This window comes from Epinephelus lanceolatus, chromosome 9, assembly GCF_041903045.1.
Source record: "Epinephelus lanceolatus isolate andai-2023 chromosome 9, ASM4190304v1, whole genome shotgun sequence".
NCBI classification, from domain to species: Eukaryota; Metazoa; Chordata; class Actinopteri; order Perciformes; family Serranidae; genus Epinephelus; species Epinephelus lanceolatus.
The window spans coordinates 17,073,838-17,099,009 of record NC_135742.1 but is presented as its reverse complement, the minus strand read 5'-3'; the positions used below and the strand labels follow the sequence as shown (position 1 = coordinate 17,099,009).

General features: G+C 42.4%; 1 protein-coding gene across 3 annotated transcripts in view; it reads left to right on the top strand.

Annotated features, from left to right (window-relative positions):
• Window positions 1-25,172, top strand: part of sema6a (sema domain, transmembrane domain (TM), and cytoplasmic domain, (semaphorin) 6A) — a 134,192-nt gene that overhangs the window by 66,160 nt on the left and 42,860 nt on the right. For all 3 annotated transcript variants that reach the window (XM_033619232.2, XM_033619231.2, XM_033619230.2), the window contains exons 4-9: window positions 9,845-9,905; window positions 11,251-11,313; window positions 11,961-12,062; window positions 20,497-20,587; window positions 22,753-22,872; window positions 23,384-23,472. In XM_033619232.2, coding sequence (XP_033475123.1) covers window positions 9,845-9,905; window positions 11,251-11,313; window positions 11,961-12,062; window positions 20,497-20,587; window positions 22,753-22,872; window positions 23,384-23,472 — 526 coding nt within the window. The remainder of the gene's footprint in view (window positions 1-9,844; window positions 9,906-11,250; window positions 11,314-11,960; window positions 12,063-20,496; window positions 20,588-22,752; window positions 22,873-23,383; window positions 23,473-25,172) is intronic.

Below are 25,172 nucleotides of genomic sequence, written 5' to 3'. Positions count from 1 at the left end.
GCACATATACAGAGGGTATTGTGCATTAAAAACAGTGTGGTGTAATCAATGACACCCCTTTAATATATAATAAAATGTAAGGAATATTGCTCAAGGGTATGTTCAGTTAGTTGCACATAATTAATTCATTAGCAAAAATTATGTTATTTAAACTCCCTCTCCAGGCATCGATTGAACCCTAAAAAATTCTTCTTTGTTCATAAAAATTACATCGGCCCTATTTAGAGTTTTTTAAAATGAAAAACATCTCTTCCTGCCTTAAAGGAGCTGTATACGTCCTTAAGAGCATGAATATAGCAGCAAACCACTATTTGCTATGTAAAGATGTAGTGGAGTAATGGCGTCCTGAGCAGAAAATGAAGTCACACTCACACTGTGTGTGCTGTAATCTGAACTTCTCTGTTTGCTGTTAGACAGTCTAGTGGCACCTGTAAGTATATACCACTGGTTAGCAAATCCCCAATGCTCTGCACTGCGCTCATACGGCAGTTACCGCTGTTAATGGTGTCCTGATCCAAGGTGTTTTTGTGAATGCATGGCACCCACCCTTCGGTTTCCCTCCAGGTTAACACAGCTGTTCACGCTGTTGAGAACCATGTACAGACAAGTTGAATCAGACTCTAAATCATTGCTCTGGATGCTGTTTGCAGCTCCTTTAAAATGTGTCATAGTCAAACCTTTGCCTTATTTAGTATGTGCAGACCTATGAATATGAAGCCACTCACCTGCAGCTCAAGTTTACCTGCTGACCCTCGTCTCTGCTCATCTAACACCCAAACCTCTGCCTGTAAACAGTAATAGATAATGTGAACCTTCATTCTGACAATGTGTTGCAATGTGTTGCTGATGTTAGATAAACCTTGTTGCAGCTCTGACAAGTTTAAGTGAAACTTGACTTGTGAAATGATAACACATAGTTTACACCTGACTTCTCTGACTCCTCTGATACCCCTCATTTTGCCAGTATAAAGCTCCGACTTACAGGATTGGTTCCTTATGCTGTGTTCACACTGCGAGCGACACAGCAACAGGCTACAAGTCATTTTTGTTTGAAGCCGGGGACATGAAGCTACAAACTGATGCCTGACACTTGTCGCTGCACACTACAAATCAAACTTGAGCTGGTCTGCACTTTTTCAGCACTCCAAAGATGCAGTTACGGGTCAGCCAATCATATGCTTTTGTTTCTAAGTGTAGTACTTAGCTTCGTAAGCTGACACTATGCTAGCTTTTTGTGCATTGCGTTGCACACAGGGATGCAATGGGGCAGTGAAATGTGATGTTAAAGTGGGGCTCAGACATTGCTCAAAAGCATAGTTGTTGTTTATTTTTATCAAATAGGCCCACAACCTTTAGTGATGTTTAGCGTTGCTTTGTGGCAAGTAGAAGACACACAAGATTATGACGATGTAACTACATTGACGAGCACTTGAGCAGCACCTCACCGGTGACCAGACGATAATGTAGCTGGTCCCACTGTTGCATTGTCACTCGTAGTGTGAACACAGCATTAGAGTTGTGACGTAACAAACCAGGTAGTTTGAGTCCACGTCCTGGAGACTGTCATTAGTATGCTGCTGGCCAAAAAAGGAAATGCTCAGTCATGACATTATTTCACTCATGATATTTCTTGTTACATATAAAAGACACCTCATGATGATGTGAACAAGGTTAAAAATTTCAGCGAGAGGGGTCTTTAAAAGCACATATTTCTACCTCGAGAGCATGAATAACTAATTCCCTTACTTACTTGGCTCTCTATTGAAAAAACTCGAGATGTGAAAAATATTTTAAGACTAATGGATACATTTCAATCAATAAATGTAAAATAAACCACGTCTTTTATGCAGTTAATATGCATGCCTGCCTAACGGTGCTAAGTGTGCAAGCTCAATACGTGCCCCTCACCCAACTGACCCAGCCACACAAAAACACACATACACTCATATGCACACACACACACACACAAAAGGAGATGTGGAGCGCATGTGAAAAACCGTAATGAGAACTTCAACCTTCGAAAAGAACAACCTGCCTCGGCTTGGGGGTGAGTGAACCCTGGCTTGTTGTATTTCATGCCACCACATCAGCGAGGGCCTCTCGTTGCCCTGAGCCCATTCAGGACCTGAACAACTCCCTTCACAGCCCAAAGGTGCCTGCTGGCTTCCTCGGTTCCCTCCCATCCACTTTGTGAAGAGGATTTGAACCAGGGAAAGCCAAAACAATGTACAATGGACCCTCCTCTACCACCCATGATCCAGTTATGAAGAGAGAGGAATATGGGTGAAGAGGGTGATGAGAGAGAAAAGGGGTGGGAGGTAGAGAGGAGGGTGGACGTGCAGGCATTTAGTTTGTGGAAAGAGGGGTGGTGGCAAAAGGTGCGGGGTGCATGCTAATCGGGTTCCTCTCTTTTCTGCTAAAAGGGTGCGAGATAGTTTGACAAAGGCCCAGCAGATGGACCAAGCTGGCCCGTCGTCACCCCAGAAGAAATGCGCTGTTATGAAAACGACATTCTTCCACACAAAGCCCCTGTGTTCTCATGGCTATGCATGGCTACATGTCCGCTGGAGACCCTCTATGTCACTCAATCTCACACTCTTGCCCGCGCTCAGTTGGTCTACTGTCTTGCCTTGATCATTCAGCCCTTTCTCTCCATCTGTACCCATCCTTTTACAGCCATATTTGTGTCTAAGAGGATATTTGCATACCTTCCACCCTACTCACACATTTTTGCTGCAGAATTTCGGGAAATGCTGAACCCACGCCAAGTGATTCACATTGACAACCAATGTTCTGCACTTATTGGCTGTAAAAAGCTTTTGTTATTTCGTTTTCCTCATCATCTCACCGTGTTTCCAATTTCATAGCACAGCCACACAAAAAAATAGACCCTCATGTTTTGTGTAAAAGCGCTGCGCCATCCTCATGGTTTACAGTTGAGAGATGATGGGAAACAGAATAATGACGGGCAGCAAAACATCTTTTGTTGGATTTCAGTAAATGAAATGAACAGTGTCCAAGTGAAGGCCTGGTCACACCACACAAACTCTGACTGTAAATTTGAGTCTGAGACTTATTTAAACCAATTAGATTTGGGTCCAGTCCAGTGGTTGGCATAGATCAGAGGTTTTCAAACTGTGAGGCTTCCCAGGGGAGTGCTGGAGAGTTGTAGGGAGGGCGGAGAGAGAGAGAGATCCAATGTCCTCTGCATATTAACGTCCATAAATCTGCTTAAAAGTAATAAAAAGACGTTCCTTATAACTCAAGAGCTTGTCTGAGAATCTTATATCTTTTAGTCTTCTTCCATCAAAGTAATCCGGTGATAGTTTTTTGAACATTCGTGGGTACATTATAAACTGCCACCAGCTAATTTGGCATATGGTGTCAGTTTGCCAAGATATAAACAAATAAAGGCTTAAAAAACGGGGCTGACGTTGTAGCCCTCAGGCATGGGCATAGTGTCAGACTTTAAAAACTCCTGGTACAGATTAATTGTGATGTAGTTCAAATAAATAGAAGATAATTTCCCTGATAATTTTGACGGACCCAATCTGAAACATGGCATGTGAATGGTTCAAGATTCACCATGAAATTTATATAAATGTATTTTTCTATTTATTTTACCTTTATATAATCAGATAAATCAGCCGAGAACCAATTCTCATTTACAATGACAACTTGGCAAAGAGGCACTGACAGGAGGCAAGTTGATACAAGACATTAAAACATGGATACATCATCATCACTAGGAACAGCAATCTGGAATGAGTGGCAGCCAAAGGAGATGCAGACTTAAGCACTGACCATACTAATGACTTTGCTAGAGTGTAAACTGTGGCTATTGTTCGAGATATTGTGTAGTGATTGTAGATATGAAGGGGTTCTGCTAGTAATAGTTTTATGAATGAACTGATACCAGTGGATCTGCCACCTGGTATGGTGTGATGGCCAGTAAACTGAAGAATACAGGTTGCAGTGATGAGTGTTGAAGGGGCACTGGTGACAAAGTGAATGGCAATATAACTGATGATGTCCAGTTTAAAACAAACAAACTAATAATTCACCTATGAAGCGTTACTGTTATCCATGAATCGATATTATGCCAACAAAAATGCTGCTCATGCAGTCTTCATACACTCCCAAAGGTCCAGATGATCTAAATCCAGTGAAATATTTAGTCCAAAAACATTATTACATTCATGGTTATCAAAAAAACTGCTTTTGCATCCATTCAAATGTTCATATTCTCCACATATTATCCATAATTTCTTCTGTTTGCATGTAAATATGCAGACTCCTCACTGTCAAAATGGTGGCTGAACTCTGACCTTTTGATTGACACCTCACTTGAGCCAAAAGGAGTTTTCATCACTGTTGCTATGGCCTCAACAGCCAACAAGGGCCTGTGTTGAAACAAAGGCCCTACCTTACTTTGTAAGGCCTCATAGCCAATCTATAGCCAGCGATGAGCACAGTTGCTTATGGGTCAATAACACTTCTCACCTCAAGAGGAGCTTTGAACTCTACAGCCACCATAGACTGTTATAAATGTACATAAATGATAAGCAAATTGCTTCTCTGTTGTCTTATCAATTCAGGTTGTCTAAAAAGATATTTCTGTCTTTGTTGACTTGTTTTTCACTCACATTCACCCATTCTGTACATTGTTATACCCTCTTTTTGTTGGAAAAGCGCCTGGACAAAGCCTTAGAAAGGCATGTGTACAATGTTTATTTTCTGTAATATTGTTACCTACTTTGACTTGGACTGAGTGAGGCTTTGTGCCATTGTCCCATTGTGTTCTCCAGCTAATACCTCCCAGTCCTAGTCATCTGCGGCATCTTTTTGAAGACAATAGTCAGGCAAAGATAAAAAATACTTTATTTCAGTGTATTGAAACTTATATAACTCAATGACAGAAGGACTTATAGTGATTCCGACTGTCGGGTAAAACCTTTAGAGGTTTATCTTTCAAATGAGACCATGCATGTACATGTACCAAAATGGAACAAGAACAGCTGTCAAAGTACTTCGGATATGCCTTGGATAGGCATTTTAGGTGAATTTTGGTCAATAGGTAAATTTGGGTATGCCTCACATGGGCATTTTAGGTGAATTTAGATGAGGTAACCCTTCAGAATAACCAAGGTGTGCTTTGCAGTGGGTGAAAGATGCTTCATTACAGTACAGTACGGCAAACCAATTCTTGCTCCGACTTTGGAGAGCAGCGTATTATGTGTGTTTGAAAGGAGAGTGAACTATTGAGTTGGATACACAGGTATTCGGAGGGATTGTGACTAACTGAGGCAGCAGTTAGAGGGAGTTGGTGAAGAGGAAAAGAATAAACGGACTGGCATGTACAAGTATTTTTATTTACACACTGCAGAGAAAACATTGTAAAAGATTCCCAACTCATCTTGTTCTGCACTTGAGTTGTTGTATGAGTTATTACACGACTTTATTAAAAAAGAATTCACCTGATCTAACATCCTCGAGTTAGTTCCCCTCGCACGCAAATTAAGTAGAAGAACTCATACAACATTTTACACCCTCATAAATCATTTTACAAGTGAAATGTAAATGTGTAAATCTGTAATGTAAATTGATTCTACTTCAGGAAACAATAAACAATAGAACACTATTTTCTTATTTACACCGAACTTCTGGAAGCAGGCTGCTGCCTAATAGAATTAGGTCGTATCATTACTCTTTGCCACGGTTTTTCCCTAACAGGATGGCAGCTTTTCCTCAGACCAGTTGTTTAGTCTGAACTATTCTCAGCGGGTAAGATCTGTCTTGAAATCTGACCTCGGCTTTCGGCTGCTTGGTCAGTGGGATGAGATTTGAAGACTCAAAACAAGGAAATGTTTGAAAAAGCCAAAAACATGAAATGCTGATATTTCCAACCACTAAGTTGAAAGTGGGTTATACTTTGTAGGACCACACTTTGTAAGTTATATATAGGCTCCACATTGGTGCTCTGGCCTTCAAGACGTTAGAGTGGGCAGTTAGAGCAAGAAACTAATCGCTAATCTCACTTTTTACATGATCTACTGGATGTTACAGTATGTTATGTCCTTGTGTTTCCTGGACTTTCAGGTATACGCTATGCATGTATTCTGTTTTGCTTGTTTATTTCATTTTCATTGCATAAATCTAAAGAGCACTGTACAAAACCATTAATGTAAAAGACGTAGGTGCAATGAGCAAAGGCTTTAGCCTACAAACCTGCTTTGGTTTGTCACTGCTTCAGAAATAATGACTAATTACTGTTATTTATTCATTTATTTTCTTGTGTGCATTACAGTTTTATGAGCTGGAAAATGACTAAAATAAATTAAAGTAAAATAAACCAAATTAGGTAACTGGCAGAAAATGAATGCGACTGTTTTATTAACTAATGGATCGTTTCGGGTATTTTTAAAGCAAACATGCCAAATATTATCCTGTTGCAGCTTCTCCACTGTGAGGATCTGCTGCTCTGCTCTCCTTATTTGTAAATTGAATATCTTTAGGTTGTTTTTTTGCTGTAGCTACTGAATCATTTGATTGATAAGGGCAATAAAAAAGTAAAGAAAAGAAATGTTAGTTGCAGGCATAGTTTCACTATCCAATAACTCCAAAATAAAAAATAACAGTGTGTGAATGAGAAGCTTTTCGGTAAAGGATGTCGCACGTCAGATCATACCTCATAACTTCGCCCAGAAAATAAAGGCAGTGAGGTGTCAGCTGTGATGGATTATGTATTTCAAGTAGGTCTCAACTCTCCGCAAGTTGATTTTCATAGGTTATTAAATAAAAGGAAACCACACGCTGCCTGGAAGGTAGAAAGACAATTTTAAGACTTCAGGTTTGCTTTGGAAAATGGTCTGCAATAATGTTAACTATATTCCATTTGTAGTTAATGGTCTACAACATACAATACCACCAGTGTAGTGCCTTTAAGACCCTGCCTTTGCTCTCCGTCCTCACCAGGAAGTTATATAGATGTGACTCACACACCAGAGGGCAGTGAATATGTTGTAATATGAGTTCAGGTACAGCATTGAAGAGGGGAAAGGGTGCATGTGTGTTTGTGCGAGCATGTTGGGGTAAAAGGATGGGGGTCTTCTTGCACATGTGTGTGTTTAGAGAGCTGGTGTTGACACAGACACAGCCGCTCCATTGTCCTTCTCCATCTCAAGCCAGGATGTTTGAGGGACGCCTCATCGCTTGGCTCCCTCTAATCTCAGCTGGAACCGACAACCCTGCGGCTGGAAGGCCTTGGTCCCTCGAGGACGCTGTCAGCACCAGGACAAGAGAGGCACAAGACAGGGAGCATAGCTGGGACGGTTACTGTCGAAAATTATGGAGCAGTCAATTACAGATTACTCATGAGCTGTTTTAAAATTGCAGGCAGTAAAATAACCCACGGGATTACACTAAATCCGCCAAGTAATCCTCTGATTTAATAGCTTTTGATTTAGTTTTGTCTTTTTAATATAAAGTTTGAATTTTAATATAAAGATATAAATGAAGTTCAATTAACAAGTCGGGGAACTTTAGGAGCTGAGCACTATACGGATATCATCCATCACTGTTATCACCTTTTTATCTCTCTGTTTCCATTTAAATGCTTCTTCATCTCTGTCTGTCCTCTCTCTCTCCAGCGTGATGGTGTGGATTGTTTTTATCTTTGACAAATTAAAGTTGCCATTTTAATAATCAGATTTACTGTAGCCACATGATGTGTATCCTGTTACCCTGGCAGCAAGGTGAAAGAAACACTGGAACACAGAAGGGCCGTTCAGGAACCCTGGAAATTCAATCCAGATCAATTAGCCAGAGTAGTGAAATGGCAGTGCGACCAGAGAGCCTTAATGAAAAACATTTTGCAGCACAGTTTGAGGTTTAAGCCTGAAACTCTGGATTTTTAGTCACGGCAGACTGCACAGTGACAGTCAGCATCTGGCATCTGCTCATGCAAGTGAACTTGAATCAAGGAAGGGCATGGCATGCATCACAGTGACCTGCTGTTGACCTCCTACTTTCCCTTTTCTCCCTTCATGGCTGAATAATACATGAAAATGTTTTTAAAAATGAGAACAAACTTGATGCTTTGTGTTTAGAAATACTTTAAGTCTTTAATAGATTACAAGGACAGATGCTTTGTGTTGTTTATTAGTCTTGATTGTGTTGGTGTGAGTTGCAGAGTGTTGGAGATATCGACCACAGATGTCTGTCTTCTCTCTAATATAATGGAACTGGATTGCACTCAGCTTATGATCAAAGCGCCAAAAAACAGCAATGTCTCTTTCCAAAAATCATGACCTGGTTACTCAAGATGGTTTTCTGGCTCTCTCTTGTTGTTAAAATTTACAGTCATTCTGCTGTTCTCTGCTACTAACCAAGAAAAAAACAAGCCACGTTATATTTTTCTTTTGAAGACCTTAATCTCAATTTTTCCCTGGGGTATTGGAAATGGTTACCAATGTCAACATTTTTCAAGGTACTTTATCATGGTTAGAAATTCCAGTATCGTGACAGCCTTAATTCTTAGTATCTACATATAGTCATTATAAGTTATATGACACACCACCCTGATTGAGACAAGATAGCTGAAAATCTTAACTGAATAAAACACGGTGTACTTAAGAAGAGTTGTGTGATGTGCAATAACTTTGACAGATTTGAATTCCAGTGTAGACTTGGAAGGAAATGACAGAAAACACAGAAAAAATTTTAACAGGCAGAGAATTCGCCCGTGGCCTCACCGGAAATGTGTCCCCTCTCCCACCACAAACGCAGCGCTGTTTTCTTAATTTCAACTGCTCTCAAAGATTAATTATTCAATTTAAGCGTCGTGGCTGATAATGTACAGTAGACTGTGTTTTATCCTCGAGGAGATGGCGGTGGCCCCCAGGAAAGCGATATAAGTGGATTCATTTCAAGATGCCTGTTCCTCCAAAGACTTTATTAGATTTAGTTAATGAGAGAGCAAGGCAGGCTGACTGGCTGAGCGCAGGTTGGGGAGCTGGAACGTAATTAAGCTGTGAGTCTGACGATGCCACTGTTACACACTTTGATTAAAAACACGTTCAACAGCTAATCTCTAACAAATTAAAGCAGTTACATCGTTTGGCACGGTCACCTTTGGCTCTCCCCTTTTCTTTCTGTCTCTTCCGCTCACACCTTCTCCCCACCCACACCCCCCCAACAACCGCAGCTTCCCTCTCCCTGTCTGCACCCTAATTCTCAACGGTAAGTAGGTGTAGCATAGTCCACCAGCCGGTCCGTCTGTCTGAGATGTAGTTAACCCTTGTGGATTTTATGTCTTCCATATGCCCTGCTGGGGCCTATATGGCCGGACTGTGTAATACAGGGGAAGTCTGTATATTTCCAGGCCAACACACACAAGTCTTCTTGTCTGAGCTATAATGAGTGTTAGTATAGATTTCCTGTGGCTCAAACACTAGGCTTAATTGACCTGAACAGCTCTGAGTGACTTGGCACCTCCCGTCTCAACCTTCCCCTCCTCCCTCACCCCCCCTCAAGACCTTTCTCTGGGACAAAGAGGCTTTTGTCCCCGGGCCTGCGCCACAGCGCTCTAAACCTTTGTTGACTGTTTCTGTCTGACAGAGCAAATAGCTCTGGCCTCCTTTTGTTTATTGTCATTTTTTGAAGTTTGAACAAAGTTTATACAAAGCCCCATTTTCTGACGTTGTTTGCTGCCTGCAGGGGGAAGAAAAGAAATGGGTTTATTGTTTGTTGAATTTTTGACAGTCTGCTGCTGTCTGACTCTTATCTTCTCATCTCTCTCTCCCCTTTCTCCCCATCCCTCTCGCCCTCCCTCACCCGCTCGCAGGGATCACATATACACGGTGGACACAGACACTGCCAACAGTGACGAGATCTTTTTCAGTAAGGTGAGTGAGACGTCTGTCTCTTTGAGGACGTGTTGTTCTCAGCGTGCTGTGATTGACAACGTAACCCTAATAACCCGGCTCTGAGTGTGTTTGTGAGTGCACGTGGGTGTATGCGTGTGCCTGCCAGCAGTCTTACTCACCCGCTCACCGGTGTGAGCCTGCCATGCTCGCCGTGCTGACCCCGTTAAGAAGATTATCCAATCAATCAGCTAGCAAACCGCTTGCGTCATCCACGCTCATCAGTGGAACAGTGGAAGGACCGTGTAACGGAAGCTGAGAGGACAGTAGAGGAAGTGAGGGAAGACAGGACAGAAAAAGAGGGTAAGATGAGATGAATTGCAGAAGGGCGAGAAACACAAGATGGATGCAGAAGGGAGGAAGATCCCACTGTGTATTTTTAGATTATTCGCCTCATATTTACACAGGCCCTGGGCTGTAATAACCCACTCTCCATTCCATCCCAGCCACTCCTCGCTGGCATCATTTGCCCTTAACATAATGCATTCAAACAGAATTCAAACAAGGCCATTCTCGTGTATACAACAACCAGCCATCCCTCCACCTCATCCACTTCAATGTCAAAGCCCGCTGAGTGGGTCTTAATGAGAGCAGGCTGCAGATGAAAGGCCGATGGGAGACGCGCAGATTGATTGATGACTGAGGGTCTTTAATCAGTGGCCGAGCTCCAAACATGTTGTACAACAGTGGCGGGTACGTGGCGGTCTGAACCAGCGGCTCAGCGCTGACCCTTAGGCCACACAAGGGTGGGGTGGGGGTGGTGGTGAAAAGTGTTGAATGTGTGTTTATGTGTGTGGCTGGATACCAGATATAACTTTGCATTGACTGATAAGTGTGTGTGACAGTGAAAGAGGCTGTGTACGTTTGTGTGTTTGCAGTTGACTGGCAGGTATTGGCTTGCGCTGACCTACAGGCCAAGGCGGTGTGTGTGTGTGTGTGTGTGTGAGTGTGTATGTGTGTGTGCACAAAGATTGCCAGCCTATCAATCCACCAAAATGAGCTCTCAGCTCTGAGGTGGGATCTGTCCTTGTACAGACTCTGTTCTGATCCGGGGTCAGTATCGTATTTCCTCCTCCCTGGCAGAGAATTAGAAGTTCAAGGAGGTAAACTGATCTCCAATCAGTGCTTAGAATAAAGTTCACCTCGGAGCAGGTGCCTCATTAGGGGAATCAATGGCGGAGAATCTCAGATGATGATTATTGATCACAGTATAGATCGATTATTGAGCTCTGTAGTGCCTTCTGTTTTCTTCTTCTTGTTTACTCTCTGGCTCTCTCCTGCTCCTTCTCTCACTCACTCCTTTACCTCCATCTTTTTTTTTCCCCAGAAAATGACATGGAAGTCCAGACAGGCGGATGTGGACACTTGCAGAATGAAAGGGAAACATAAGGTAGAGAAAACACACACTAAAACGCACAACCCTGCAACCTCTGTGCTTTCACCCTAGCTTCATTTATAGAACAAATGTCACCCTATTCTTCCGAGAACACTTAGCGGATCACACAGTGTATGACGCAGACAAGCTGCAACAGATGTAATTTCTCACAGTCTCTCTGTTGTTTTTTTCTCCCTCACATACACACACGTGCACAAGCACATTAACAGACATAGAGAACTTGCAGGTGCAATAACACCCTCCCTGCAGGTCATATAATATTCTGCTATCACAGTTTATATAAGTGAGAAACTTCATATCAAAAAGCAGTATATAATTATCTTGATTTAATGTGCGCTCCAAAAAAAATGTGAAAAAATGAATAATAATTTAATTATTGTTCTTCAAAGGTGCATTAATATGTCTTAATGTGCTGCTTCATTAAATGATTATATGCTTGATATTTGGCACACATGCTTCTCACTTGTCTGTAAAGCACTGCATGCTGTACTTCAAAAGAAAGAAAAGAAACAGCGTCTTGTTTTAAAAACCACATGTGGCTTTCAGTGTGAAAGTGTCTAATATAAAAGACACTAATATCACCATGAACCTGCTTTCTTCTTTCTCTCTTTCTGCCTCTCCCGGCCCGCGCTCCCCCGAAGGATGAGTGTCACAATTTCATCAAAGTCCTCCTGCAGCAAAATGATGACACCCTGTTTGTCTGTGGAACAAATGCTTTCAACCCCTCCTGTCGAACCTACAAGGTAGACACACACACACACACACACACACACACACACACGCACTCACAGAAAAACAGCTCTTTGGTGCTCTTTGCCCTTTTTTGACCGCAATGACAGCGTTCGTCATACATACTGTGCACATATGGTCTCTTTATTTTTTCCTCTTTATGCACTCATACACACACTCAGGGATATTTTTTACATGCAACCCCAACCTTACAGGAGTTTAGGGGAGGATGGCTGAGCTATGAAGCGGCGGACATAGACGGATGACTTTCACAACTCAGCAGGCCCTCCTCCTATGTCTTTATCTCCAGATGTACTTTGACACGCTCGATTAAGATGCAGAGAAACCTAACTATACCTTCTTGCATACACAGTTACTCACACACACACACACTGAAGGCGCACTCCTGAAATCCGATTCAGCCTTCCCTTGTAAACAGATGCCAGCCTCGCCGTATTCACGCAGGCATGTCTGGAATCGTTTCAAGATTCCTTCAGGAAAAGCAAAACCACCTTGTGAAGATGCGTTTAAATGACCTCGGGTCGAGAAAGAGAGCAGGTAGACGTCAAGATTGATTTGATGGGCGCAAATAGAGATGTCAAGAAAAGACAGACATAGAGAGAAAAAGGAAGACCTGCACAGGGAATTAGATGGACAAATAAAACGGAAAAACCAACAAATGAAATTGATTTTTTGGTGTACAAGCAGACAGACTTAAAAAACAGACAGACTGTGTTCAAATTGTTGCTGAAAATGTCCCATTTTTTCCTTCCCGAGTGACATAAGTCTTATGTTTTTGATGCCTTAGAGTGAAAAGTGAACAATGCTTCCTTTACTGTACATTGAGTAAATCTTCATTCACAAGACTACAGCAGCTGGGCTGACCTGACAGCAAAACATGAAACTGGAAAGAAATAGCTTAGTGTAATTGGTAATTGTCAAACTTGTAGCAAACTATGGCTGACCCAAATGCTTTGGAGCTTCGAAACTTTGATTATTGATGTCAAAATCAGTATTCAGATGCGTTGTTTTTTAAAAATGTATTTTGGACTTACCCAAAAAATTGTCAAATAGCCCATGAATTAAAAAAGAGGCTATCCAGCATTATTCATTATGCATCAACATTAAATATTTTAGTCATTCTCAGAAAAGGACATGGACAAACTTAGTGATAGTTTGTGACTCCCCCTTTCTCCTATCTAACGCCAGTCACTAGCAGTCCAGCACTACTGAGACAGTTTGACCGCATGTGACCAACTTACAGATACACCAGATGATGAAAATGTTGAAAATGTCAAGTGAGTGGAATAGTTTCAAAATTTGTGAAGATGATCCCAAAAGTCCAGTGCAAGATATGCCAAAGAAAAACTGGTACTGTATGTTACAATTCTACAACAAGCTTTGCAAATCCCCTGAAAACTGTAAGTAACAGCTCAGCTGTCTTGTAAAGTATTCCTTTTGTAGCTATTATGGCTAATATGTGACCTGCATGCTAACAGAGTGGCTAGATGTCACATTATTATTTTAGGTGCACTGACTGATCTCCTTGCCTCTCATTTACCCCCTGACGCTTATCCAAGCTTCAGCTAATTGCAGATATTTCCTCACTGACGCTTCAATGCCCAAAAACTGGTATTCAGGACAGCCCTATAGCAAACTTTAAGGCACATAGTATGCCTGAAAATGCCCAGGAAACTGGGTTTCAGCATTATTGTCATTTCATTCAAGTATCTGGAGGAGTGATATTGTAGAGTAGCTATGAGCTGCCATCCACAGGAATCAGATATTAACATCATCATGCAGGCGTTCAGGAAGACAAACAGAACAACTCAGTCCTGAAGGATGTTATTGTTTGGTTTGTGAGGATGTGATGTGATGGTCACAGCACATGGAGATGTTATCTAGGTGGCCTGTGGGGAAAACTCTCCTGTCTTGGTTCACTAGATCTGTTTACCAGAGAAACAAGACACCGCCGCTCCATTGCCTTTGTGGTTCGGCATGCTAAGCACACAGAGTGGACATCCTTCAATTCACTGACTTCGCCTGCAGGGAAAGTGGAATTTATGTCTCTGCATTTATCAGGCGTGGTTAGCTTTTATAGCCCCTCCGGTTATGGTTTCAAGGTTTGTGTTTTAGCTGTTACTGCACTGATATTGCAGCTAGTCTGGTGGAGTTAAAGGGACGTGTTGTAAAACACCGTGAGGCTTGGTGAAATGGGCATGCATACACACACATGCACACTTGTCTGTGCAAACATAAAAATCAATGCATGTTGTGCATAAATCACTGCACATGATGGGCGATGTTAATGTAATCTCAGAATATATGTCGGTTAAGAAAACAATTTAGTCATATTGTGAAAGGCAGCACATCTGTCCAAAACAATGTGTTAAAAACGGATTTGTTCAAGTGTTCTTGAACATTTTTCCATGTTTCAGATTTGCTCAGCCCAATCAGCCCTTGCATATTTTAGTGAGTCTGTTTAATGTGCATGCAACTGCTCTGCTCTTTAAAAATTTTGTCCACTGAATGCTCTGTAATTATTTTAGTTGAATTAAATAGCCATTTCAGTCTGGAAATAATTGAATCAATATGCCATGACTAAATTCAGATTAAATGTAAAGGCTGTAGGAAAGAGATATCATTTGATGGCATTTAAAATTTTGCACTGTCAAATCACCTCTGATCACTCCACGCAAACATGCAAATGCACGTACAAATGCCTGGGCACATGTGTAGGGGAAAAACAGAACTGTGTATGCCCCCATGCAAACAGTGACAACTGTGCAAACAGGCAAACACACACATTTTACAAAATCATCAGACACACACAGGCACAGTGTACTGCAGGCAGGCTGGCAGCCTCACCGGGCAGATACCAGGCCTTTGATGGCGTGCTGGGCTCATCCACTCTGCTTGGTCAAAAGTGTGTGTACATGTTTGTGTGTTTGTGTGTGTGTTTGTGGTTAAATCCACCTTGGCCACAGTTTGCCTCTCCATCTCCCCAGTGTGACAGCGCTGAAAAGAGCTTCTGTTTCGGGGCCAGCCTCATCCCACATTAATCAACAACACTGCAAGGGCGAGCGGGAGGGATGGAGGGGGAGCAGAGGTGGAGGGAGACAGCAGGGTGGGGGGGTGTTGAGGGTAGAGGGGGCAGCGAGGGCTCCTGCCCAAACCAGCAACACCCTATGCTGTCTTTTGTTCTTACACCTTCCCTGGCTGCTTACCTCTTTATATTTTTACCTCTGTTTGAGTCCCTCTTTTTTACAAACCTACCAGTTTTCTCTCTTCATTAGCTTCATCTTGTTATCCGCCCCTCACCTTGTTGGTACTGTCAACACAAACACTTACACATGCATGCATGCTTACAGAAAAAACACAGACCGACACCTTGGCAGCCATGGCACAGTCCTCTCCCTGGGCACCACACAACACCCTACTCCCTTCTTCTATTCATCCTCCCTCCCTCCTCCTCCTCCTCTCCTGCCAGCCTTAATTCCTCTCCCCCTCCATTGCTCCCACCACTCCGCCATCTTTCCCTCTGTTGCTTTCTCCCTCTGTCACTCCCTTGCTGTGTTGTAATAATAAACACCCCATCCAGCTGGGCTGATATATGACTGGAGTCAGTTTCATCGCCTGTTGCCGGGCGAAGCCGGGGGAATCAGTGGGGAGGCTTGGAGGCAGTGGGTCCCAGGTGATGCGTCCTCGACTTGATACTGGTGGACTGAGGTGCATTGGGAAATTTCATCTGTGCCGAGTCTTTGCGTTTGAATTATGATTAAAGCACACAGAGGAATTTATTGTAATCAACAGGGTGAAAATACACCCACACATTCCTTTTTTATACAACAGCTTTTCTAGAGGATTTACATAACATCCATTACAAAGAAAGACAATAGCATACAGCGTAAAAGGTAATTAGTTATTTGATCCATTTATTGTCATTTAGTCTAATGTTTGTTCGGCATTCTTGTTCTAAAAGATCAATCATTGTAGGAGCTGAAGCGTCAGATAAATGAGGTTCTTCCACAGTTGGTTGGAAAAACACAATTCTTTCAACAGCTGCAACGACTCCAGTTTCGTGCTCTCCTGTAAAAGGTGGTCAGGGAATGGGTTCATCCTCCCAGGGCTTAGAAACAGGTTGCAGAGAAATGGGCCATGACTATTAATCTCCCAGGGAGATGTGTCCTTGTTTGGTTTACACAACCGCTCCTGGCCCAGGTGTGAACTCATGCACTTGACCTTTATAGATGAAGAAGGTTGTGCAGGTGGAAATATGGTTTGCATACAAAGAAATGTGTGGGGATTAAACTCAGCTGCAAACAGTGGGACACTAAACTGAAAATGTATCACCATGCCGGAATTTTATTTTTTTTGTTTATTATGATTAAGCTGTCTGTGGCTACATTTTCTGACACCAACAATTCGGACAAAACCATTAACCAGGTCAGCGTATCCTCATACAACCGCTCGTATGATATCTTATATCTGATATCCTATAAAACGATTCTGATGATGTTGAATCAAAATGCACTGACAATGGTTTGTATGATATCTAACTAATTACTAGCCTATGAATGGCACTGTCACGTTACATACTTAAAGTAAACCCATGTACTTAACCTTAAGTTATGTAGATTTTGGAAGACAGTCATGGTTGGTTGTGACGTTACATACTGTTGAAGAAATTTCAGAGCTGATGATTTAATAGAAGAGAATCACAAGTGTAACACTGTGTATGCCGTCCAGAGATTCTGAGGGTGTCCTTGCCCAGTTCTTGCATTTAACCCAAACAGTATTCCCTTGCGGGTTACTCCACGTTCCCAAATAAGCTTATTCAGTTCCGATCTATGGCTATGTGAAGTTTCTATTGGTTGGCGCCAAATCATCTCGACTGTTTCTTACAAAATGCAATATCTAAAAAGAGACTCTTGTCTGTTTAGCCTAGAACATAGGGCAATCTCCCACCACTTAACCTTGGGAGCTATGGCAACAAAGCCAGCTAGGCACCCTTATCTGGGCAGTGGTACTCCCTCCGCCACAACTGGGAGAGGATAGATGGAGTGCATTCGTAACAAAGGTCAAGTAGCCTGACCTTGAGGCCTCTTTTAGGCCTTCTGCTGACCCAACTGTTACTTTGAGCATAACTGTCATCCACGTCTTTTTAGTGACCAAGGCTAAAGGCTGCAACACAACAAAATTCCTTCCCATGTACTTAACGTAAAGTTAGATAGGTTAGGTACAGGAAAACAATAATGGTTGGGTATCATCATACTCGTACTTAATTTAACGTTACGTAAGTTAGGTTTGAGAAAGTAAAGCTATGTAGGTTAGGTCTAGGAAAAGAAACACAGTAGGGAGTCAAAAAGTGACGATGTGCTTTAAAATAACTCTGAGTTCACTCGGTTCACTCGAACACTGGTGTCCTGGGGGAAGGTCTTGTGTTACTTTGACCCATCTACCACCCACACCATCCTCCGTACACTCACATTATGCTTTATATACAACTTCTTTCTTTACTCCAGTCAGTGCATTGGTTCCTGGATTGCAGCTTATATAGGACTTCTTGTGCATTATTTTTCTTGGGTGTACATACAATCTAGGTAAACCACCAAGATTATTTTAAAATCGCTGTTGTCACGAAAAATTATATTTCTTTCCTATGATACAAACAAGAACAAATTCAAGCAAACAGTCAGTAAGTGGGACAGTGGCTCAGTTTACCCTGAGTTTGTCCTCAGTCAGACTTCATAAATCCCTCAGCAACGATAAATAAAGCCCATAAAAGAGTCTTATCCAAACAACAGAGACACAGAAGCAGAACGTGTCCCTCACCCTGAGTGCTGAAGCCAATGCTGAAACAATTATAACGCTCCTGATGGGCATGTTTTGGATCTACATTGTGTTTGTCTAATTAATTAGCATATAGCCTATGGAAAGCACCATTGAGCTGTTGTAGTAATTAATTCATAGATACACTGCACCCTGAGCCAAGGTTACTGTACATTTGCTAAGTTACAGTAAATCCCAACAGTGTGTTGTTAAGGCAGTGCTGACGAAGTGTGACAGCGCTATGGTTCCTTTCCCATTACTTTGAATTGTGCTTCTACAAAGCTGAAGCACTTCTTTCTTTTTTGCAGCGAGTGGAGATGACAGCATAATAAGGTTTGCCTGGTAAACAAGGTAAAAAAAAAAAATCCATCTGGCTGTTTAAACATCAAATTTCTTTATGGTAATGTTTAAAAATATTGTGGTTGCGTGTGGCAGTTTTATGGATTGCTACAGGCCGTTTCTAAAATATTGGATATTGCTTTGGACAAGGCTTAGAGCATTCAAGTGAGCACACCCGGCTGTTGTTTCTCCGCTCATGCCAACCTGACAGGAGACTGGGGTTGTACGTGTATCAGCGGCCGGGCTGGGAGTGTCTTCCTCTGTTCAAAAGGCAGGAATAGATCAGTGACAGCCAGCCAAGCCCAGTAGACAGAGGTCACTGCCTTGGTGAAATCAACTGAGGAGACGGAGGGGTGGGGGTAGCTGCTGTGGCGTGAGAGATATGCGAGTGTGTGTTTGTGATGTGTCAGAGGAGGAGGGACTGTTTGTGTTAGGTGGCTGACACAGAAGCTGCTGACGTTTCAAGCTTAGCTGAGTTACCCCGTCGCTCTGTGCACCCAGACGCTCTGATTCAGTGGACGCACCTGACCTTCAACCACTCGCATCCCTTATGATTAACTCAACCCAATCTATAATTACAGTCTCTCCTGTCTAATAACAATATATATCTTCAAACCGGCACATCTCCATATATTATCATGCTATAATTTCTGAAGAAACACAAGGAACGAGAAATCGAGAAATGCGCTGGTGCTGCTGCTGCTGGTTCTGTGTTTGTTGTAAAAGGTCACTTGTAATTTTCCCTGCCAAATCAGCCTCAACAATTTCTCTGGCAGGCTTTTCCAGCATTGCGCCGGAGTGTGTGTGACCTTTTTAGTGGGCAGATGATAACCGTTTCCGCCGAGACAGGAATAGAAAACAAAATGACCTGTTTAGAGACCAGAAAGGGCGGCGTAAGCAGTTTGCAGCCTTGGCAAGCTACGCTCCCCTTTGTCAAGAGAGAGGGAGGGAGAAAGTGAGGAAGCGAGGAAGTAGAGTAGAGATAGAAACAGAGATAGAGAAGAAAAATGACTATGTATTGTAAACTCTGTAGGAAAACAGTGTGTTCAGTAATCTTCCCTGACCTCGGCCTCTGGCCAGTGCAGCATGGCTTTTCTTCCCTCCTCTCTTGAGTGTGTGTGTGTGTGTGTGTGTAAGTGTGCATCTCTGGTGTTTATCTGGGGTGAGAGTGTCCTTAGGCATGCTGGGGTAGACAAGCCATCCCATGGTGGGATGTTACTGACCTTTCACCCACATCTGATTCTCTGCCATGCCCTGTCAATTGCACTGCAACCAAACTGGGCGCAAAACAAGAAAATCTTGTCTAAATTCCAGTTCACAGAGATCATCCCACTAAGCTCTAAACTACAACGGTGGTGCTTCTTAAACAATGGACGAGGCCTCAAATAGCACATGGAAATGGGACTAGTGAGTGAGTGAATGACAAAATTAGCAGTAAGTTTGGATAAACTACACACCCAGTGCTAAGAAAAGCCATATTTTCCATTGTCTAGGTGCAGAATTAAAACTAGAATCTCTCCTGAAATGTATCAGGGAACAAGTCTTGCCCAAGGAAAAGCACTCAGCACAAGACAGAGTATAAAATAATGACTACTGTATGATATACTATTTAAAAACGTCTGTGGTTAAGTAAAAAATTCTCACGTTCCCTGCTCAAGGCCATGTGCTCACCCACTTTTACTCTGCCCATTTATTTCGTCTTCACAGCAAAAGCACAAACTTAAAGAATCAGGGTGGGAAAACACAGCAGAACATGGGTTGAAGATCCGTCTTGAGGGTTGTTAAAACTCTTCTTTAACACCACTGTAGTTGAAGGATAAAGCATGGCAGGAGGAAGCAAACCACATCCACCCATGCTGTGGAACATGTTGATGTGGAAAATGTCAGCTTTTGGTAATCTCCCTCCATGACAGTTTCCCAGATACTCCCAGATGGGCTGCTTTGACAGCTCTCCGAACAACACCAGAGTGGCATCCACGGGATATTAGTTCAGGTCGGAGTCAGATGGACACACTCCTGGGCTGGGTACCACAGCTTTTTTGTGACAATTTTATTGTGACTCACACCACATTTCTACACTTCAACACAGTATTTTTTTTTTTTTTTAGCAGTGCTTTCAGAGTGTCATTGTTTTGACATTTGAGCTCATTTCTCATTTTCCTCCAACTGCGAGACAATATTTCCTGTCTGAGTTGTATTTCAAGACCATTGTTTTGTTTGACAACACTAGATTGTCTTGACCCCTCTGTTGACCTTTCACCTCGTTTGTGACCCTAGATGGACACCCTGGAGGCTCTGGGAGAGGAAATCAGTGGGATGGCACGCTGTCCATATGATGCCAAGCATGCCAATGTTGCTCTCTTTGCTGGTAAGATCAAATGCATCTTCACTAATGTCAGTGTTGTTTAATTTTGCTTTGATAGCCTGACACCAATTAGTCAGTAACTAATCACCAATTAACAATTTATTTTAAAGAAAAAAAAAATGACATGAAATACAAGAGGTCTTTCTTTTTAGCTTAACACTCCATTGAATCAGTGAGATAACACCAAATTTCTTAACACTATGCATTTAGAGTTGGTGAAATTTGAATGTTTTGTGGTGTAAATGTTCTGCCTTTTCTTTTACTTTCTGTTGGTTTTGCTGACACACAGTTAGCTAGCTGCGTTAACATACGGAAACAGAGTGCCCACCGCCCACCCTCTGGTTTCCAGTAGTTAGCCTTAGCCACTCCGCACTGCATATGTTGATTAAAATGGTAATGCCGTCCTGGTGGCGGGATGCCGTTATCATGGATATATGAAGGCCACCCTTAGGTCCTTTCCCAGGTCCCCCCGATGAATAAGCGCCTACATTTTGGGCCGCAAAACCCCCTTAGCATTGTTAACTATGTTAGCACTACTAACTGTGATGACACTCCTAACAGTGCTAACAGAGCTAACATAGTTAACAAACAGGTAAATCAAAATTGAGTTACTTACTTACTGGGGTGACCGGGGGAGACTAGAGGGTGGACACAATACTTCCACAGCAATGCTGCTGGGTCAGGGAGAATCGCCAAATGATGTAGATCCTACACCAAACAGTTGCAAAATTAACCTATAGACTGAACAACATGCATAACTGGTCAAAAATTTTAACCTTTGACATCCCTTGGCCATCTGTATATGTCAAATGATCAGTTTGCTTGTCTGTATTTGAAGTACTTGATACTTGATATCATCACTGTGATTTTCAAGTCCTCTCCTGCAGCTTAACATGACAGAAACTCAAGTTTCCATGAGGTGAAAATAGATGAAGTATGTGTGATAGTACTACCACTCACTGACTGCCATGAGGCAAAAACATTCATCCTAATTTTCTCCTATCTGCATGTATTAAACATTGGAACACGTTTGAGCTAGATGGGAAAGTTGAGTCTGTTTGAGCGAGGGGATTAGTTGTGGTTGTATTTAATATTGTTCTTAATACCCTGCGGTTTATTCTGATGGCAATACTCCGACAACATGTCAAGAATGAAAGCTGGGTCTGTGTTACATGCGCTAGAGCAATTCGTTGAACTCAAGGCCACATTTGCTCTGTGTCAGGAATTCGCTGCTTTTCAGAGCCCTTTGGAAACACATCAATGGTATTGTGGTAACGGCAAAAGCAGAATCATCTTTCTCTCGCTTTTATTGCACTTTTCTGTCGTCCTCTTTATCTCTCGTTCACTTTCTTTCGAAATGCACAAGATTAAAATAAGTCACAAACTGATGGGATCAGAATGAGTCAGCTTTCCGTTGGCGGAGTGAGATACTTCTGATGCAACGGACCCGCACACTGCTAAAGACATTCAGTCCCCATTCATATTTGCTGTGAAGCGATTTATGGCAGTATTGATGAGCTGTCCCTGCCTGTTTAAAGCTGAGGAGGAGAGTAAACGCCTTGCTTGACCAGTTAATGTGTAGCAGAGCTGCTTGGAAGGAGCTGGAAGCACTGAGTAATCAAGAGGGTTCCTCTGACTGCTATCCTTTCAATTATGTAGTTTGAGTTTCCACTGTGGTTATAGCCAAGGCAGGCTGAGGTCATGCTGGTGGTGGATTGTGTTTGTGGAGCATGTGTGTGTGTACGTATGTGCAGGCATGTGTGTGACTGCGGGTTTCTGTGAGGCTTTAAGACTGTGTGTATGCATGTAGGGCGTCACTGTTTGTTTGTGCTTTTGAAGTATGTTTGCAAAAGTGAGCAATTACAAATGTGCAACATGTTTAAGTGTGTGTAGAGCCTTGTTTGTTGTCCATCAGAGAGTCTCTTCAGTGTATGTGATTCATTCATTTTCTAGGTCTGAGCCATCTGAAACATTTTTGTGTATCCAGCCACAGAGAGCAGGAATCTCTGAGTGGCTTTTTGCGTTTTTCTTTTGACTGAACTTTCCTCTCTTCACCTTTTTCTCATCCTTTATCGCTCTCTCTTTCATTCTCTCCTCATTCTTCTGCCCTCTCTCCATCTCCGTCTTCCCCTCTTATTGCTCTTTCCGTCTCTGTGTTCCCTCTCCAGATGGCAAGCTGTACTCGGCCACCGTAACAGACTTTCTAGCGATTGATGCGGTCATCTATCGTAGCCTAGGAGACAGCCCGACTCTGCGCACTGTCAAACACGACTCCAAATGGCTGAAAGGTGAGTGGTGGGGACACACAAACACAAAGTCTCCGTGGTTGGAAAGCGCCAAGCTGACTGACAAGTTAGAAAACAAACTTGTGTTTTGACATGCTTGCTTGACCATGTGTTCGTGATTTATGATTTGTGTATATGTGCTGCTGTGTATGAATATAGGTATGAAGAGCAGGAGCACTTATGCTAATGTTGCACGCTCTGTTTGACACAGTCGTTTTGCCAACCTGCCCTGGTAGAGTTGATGTAGCCAGGAAATTGCTCTGCCCTGGGGAGAAACAAGCACAAGTCCAGCCTGTCAAAACTCAATAGAGAGATCCCTCTCTCCTTGCATGCAAAGTGTTTCGCTGATATGATGGATGATAGATTGAGGCACTCAAGGCTCACAGTCGCCGCTTTTCTGCATAATATGACAGAAATTCCGGCTGTTTACTGTGAAATATGGTGTCAGAACTGTTTTGTCACGTTAAAAACGTCACTTTGACTCATATTTTGTTTTATTTTTTCCCTCCTGCAGAGCCCTACTTTGTTCAGGCAGTCGATTACGGAGACTTCATCTACTTCTTCTTTCGGGAAATTGCTATGGAGTACAACACAATGGGGAAGGTAAGTACAGGCCCTATTCTCCTGCTATTGTTTGAACCATAATCAGAGGTGACTTCCTATTTACCGGGAGAATCGGGAAACGCCTGAGGAAACTAACAGGATATGGGTGTATAACATAACTGGAAGAAGGCTTTCAGGAGCTGTAAAGTGGCCAAACATTTTTCAGTAGCAGATAAACATTGGGCAGGATGCAGGACCTAAAATAGATCCAAAAAGAAAAATCTGTGGATGTCTGGAGATCCCATTTTGAAGTCTAAATATACCGCTTGAATGCACGTCCGCATCCGTCCGGCAACGCTCCCATTTGACCTATCGTCTGAATGTTTCCCAGGAGGAATTCCACCTGAGTGTCTCTGAGGAAATGAGACGGAGTGGAAGAGAAAAGGTTGAAGGAGAAACAGGCTCTCCTCAGGTGTTACAGTAACAGGCATTTTTCTATTAATCTTCTCAATTCAGTTTCGGACCCTGAAAGGGTTTAATTGGATACCAGGTAGGAGAAAATCCGTTATGGAAATGAATCGCTCAATATGTATTCTTCTGAATAAATTAAAGGAAACACACAAGAGAGGGTGAGAAAGAGAGGGGACAAGAACAGAGCGGAGGTAACGAGAAACACAGAAATAATGGATTCTCTGCCAGAAGTGACAGGCATGTGTTATACGAGCATGAATACAGATCAGGCTTCTCAATCTGTTGGGTGTTTTGAAAGCAATGTCAGTATAATTATGCGTGTGGTGGTGGAACTGATGGTGCAGAGAGCAATTTAACATTTAGTGAATGATATCTCTTCATTATTATAAAGTAGATTGGCCTTCCCTGACAATGTAAGCAGTCATTTGTGCTTTATGGCAAATTGATCAATCTGCTGTGGCAGGTTTGTGTTTGCTTTGGTTTTAATGTTGGATTGTTACATTGTTATCTGGAAAATGCAGAACGATAAATATTTCATTACACAAGTCAATTAACAAGCCTTGGGTGAGGTGTTTGCTCGGTGTGAGTGATCTGTGTATTTGTGCTTTGTTTATGTGAGTGTGTGTGCAGGTAAAACACAGATAAGCCAGTGTTCGGCTATCTTTAACAAGTAAAAGTGTGAGAAACTGAACTGCTACATGTAAAGCTGACGTAATTCCACATTCAGTTTGACATTCTCACCTGTTCTGTGTAAGACTTTTTCTGTAATCTCAATGCTCTATAATCCCACAGGGAGCAGGCCCATGTTGGTGGGTGTGTTTGACAGTGTGAGTGAATGAGCATGTGTGTTTCCCGCATGCATTTTTGCATCGGCTGTGATGTATGCATGGGTGAGGGTGTGTTTATGTGTGGTTGTCTGCAGTCGCGTGTGTGTGTGCTGAGCTCTGGTTTAAATGCATGTTCGCTCCCATTCGCACTGTTTACTCTGAGGCACGGTTTCAGGTCAGGGTTAGATTTATTGCTGGTAAGTATAGTGTGACAACGACTAATTACAATACTCACTGTGTGATCTTACGGCTGGGATGTAATTACAGCGCCGGCTCCTATTTGAAGCTGTATACTTTAAATTTTCTGTTGCCAGGTGCTGACTCTTTAACAGCATATCAAACACACCAATTTACTCTTCTGTGTCTTTAATTTGCTATAAAGTGATGAAATGTTGGATTAAGACACTGTTGTGTATGTTTCCATGATTTTGGAAACAGCAGTTGAGGAAACAATTTCACTAT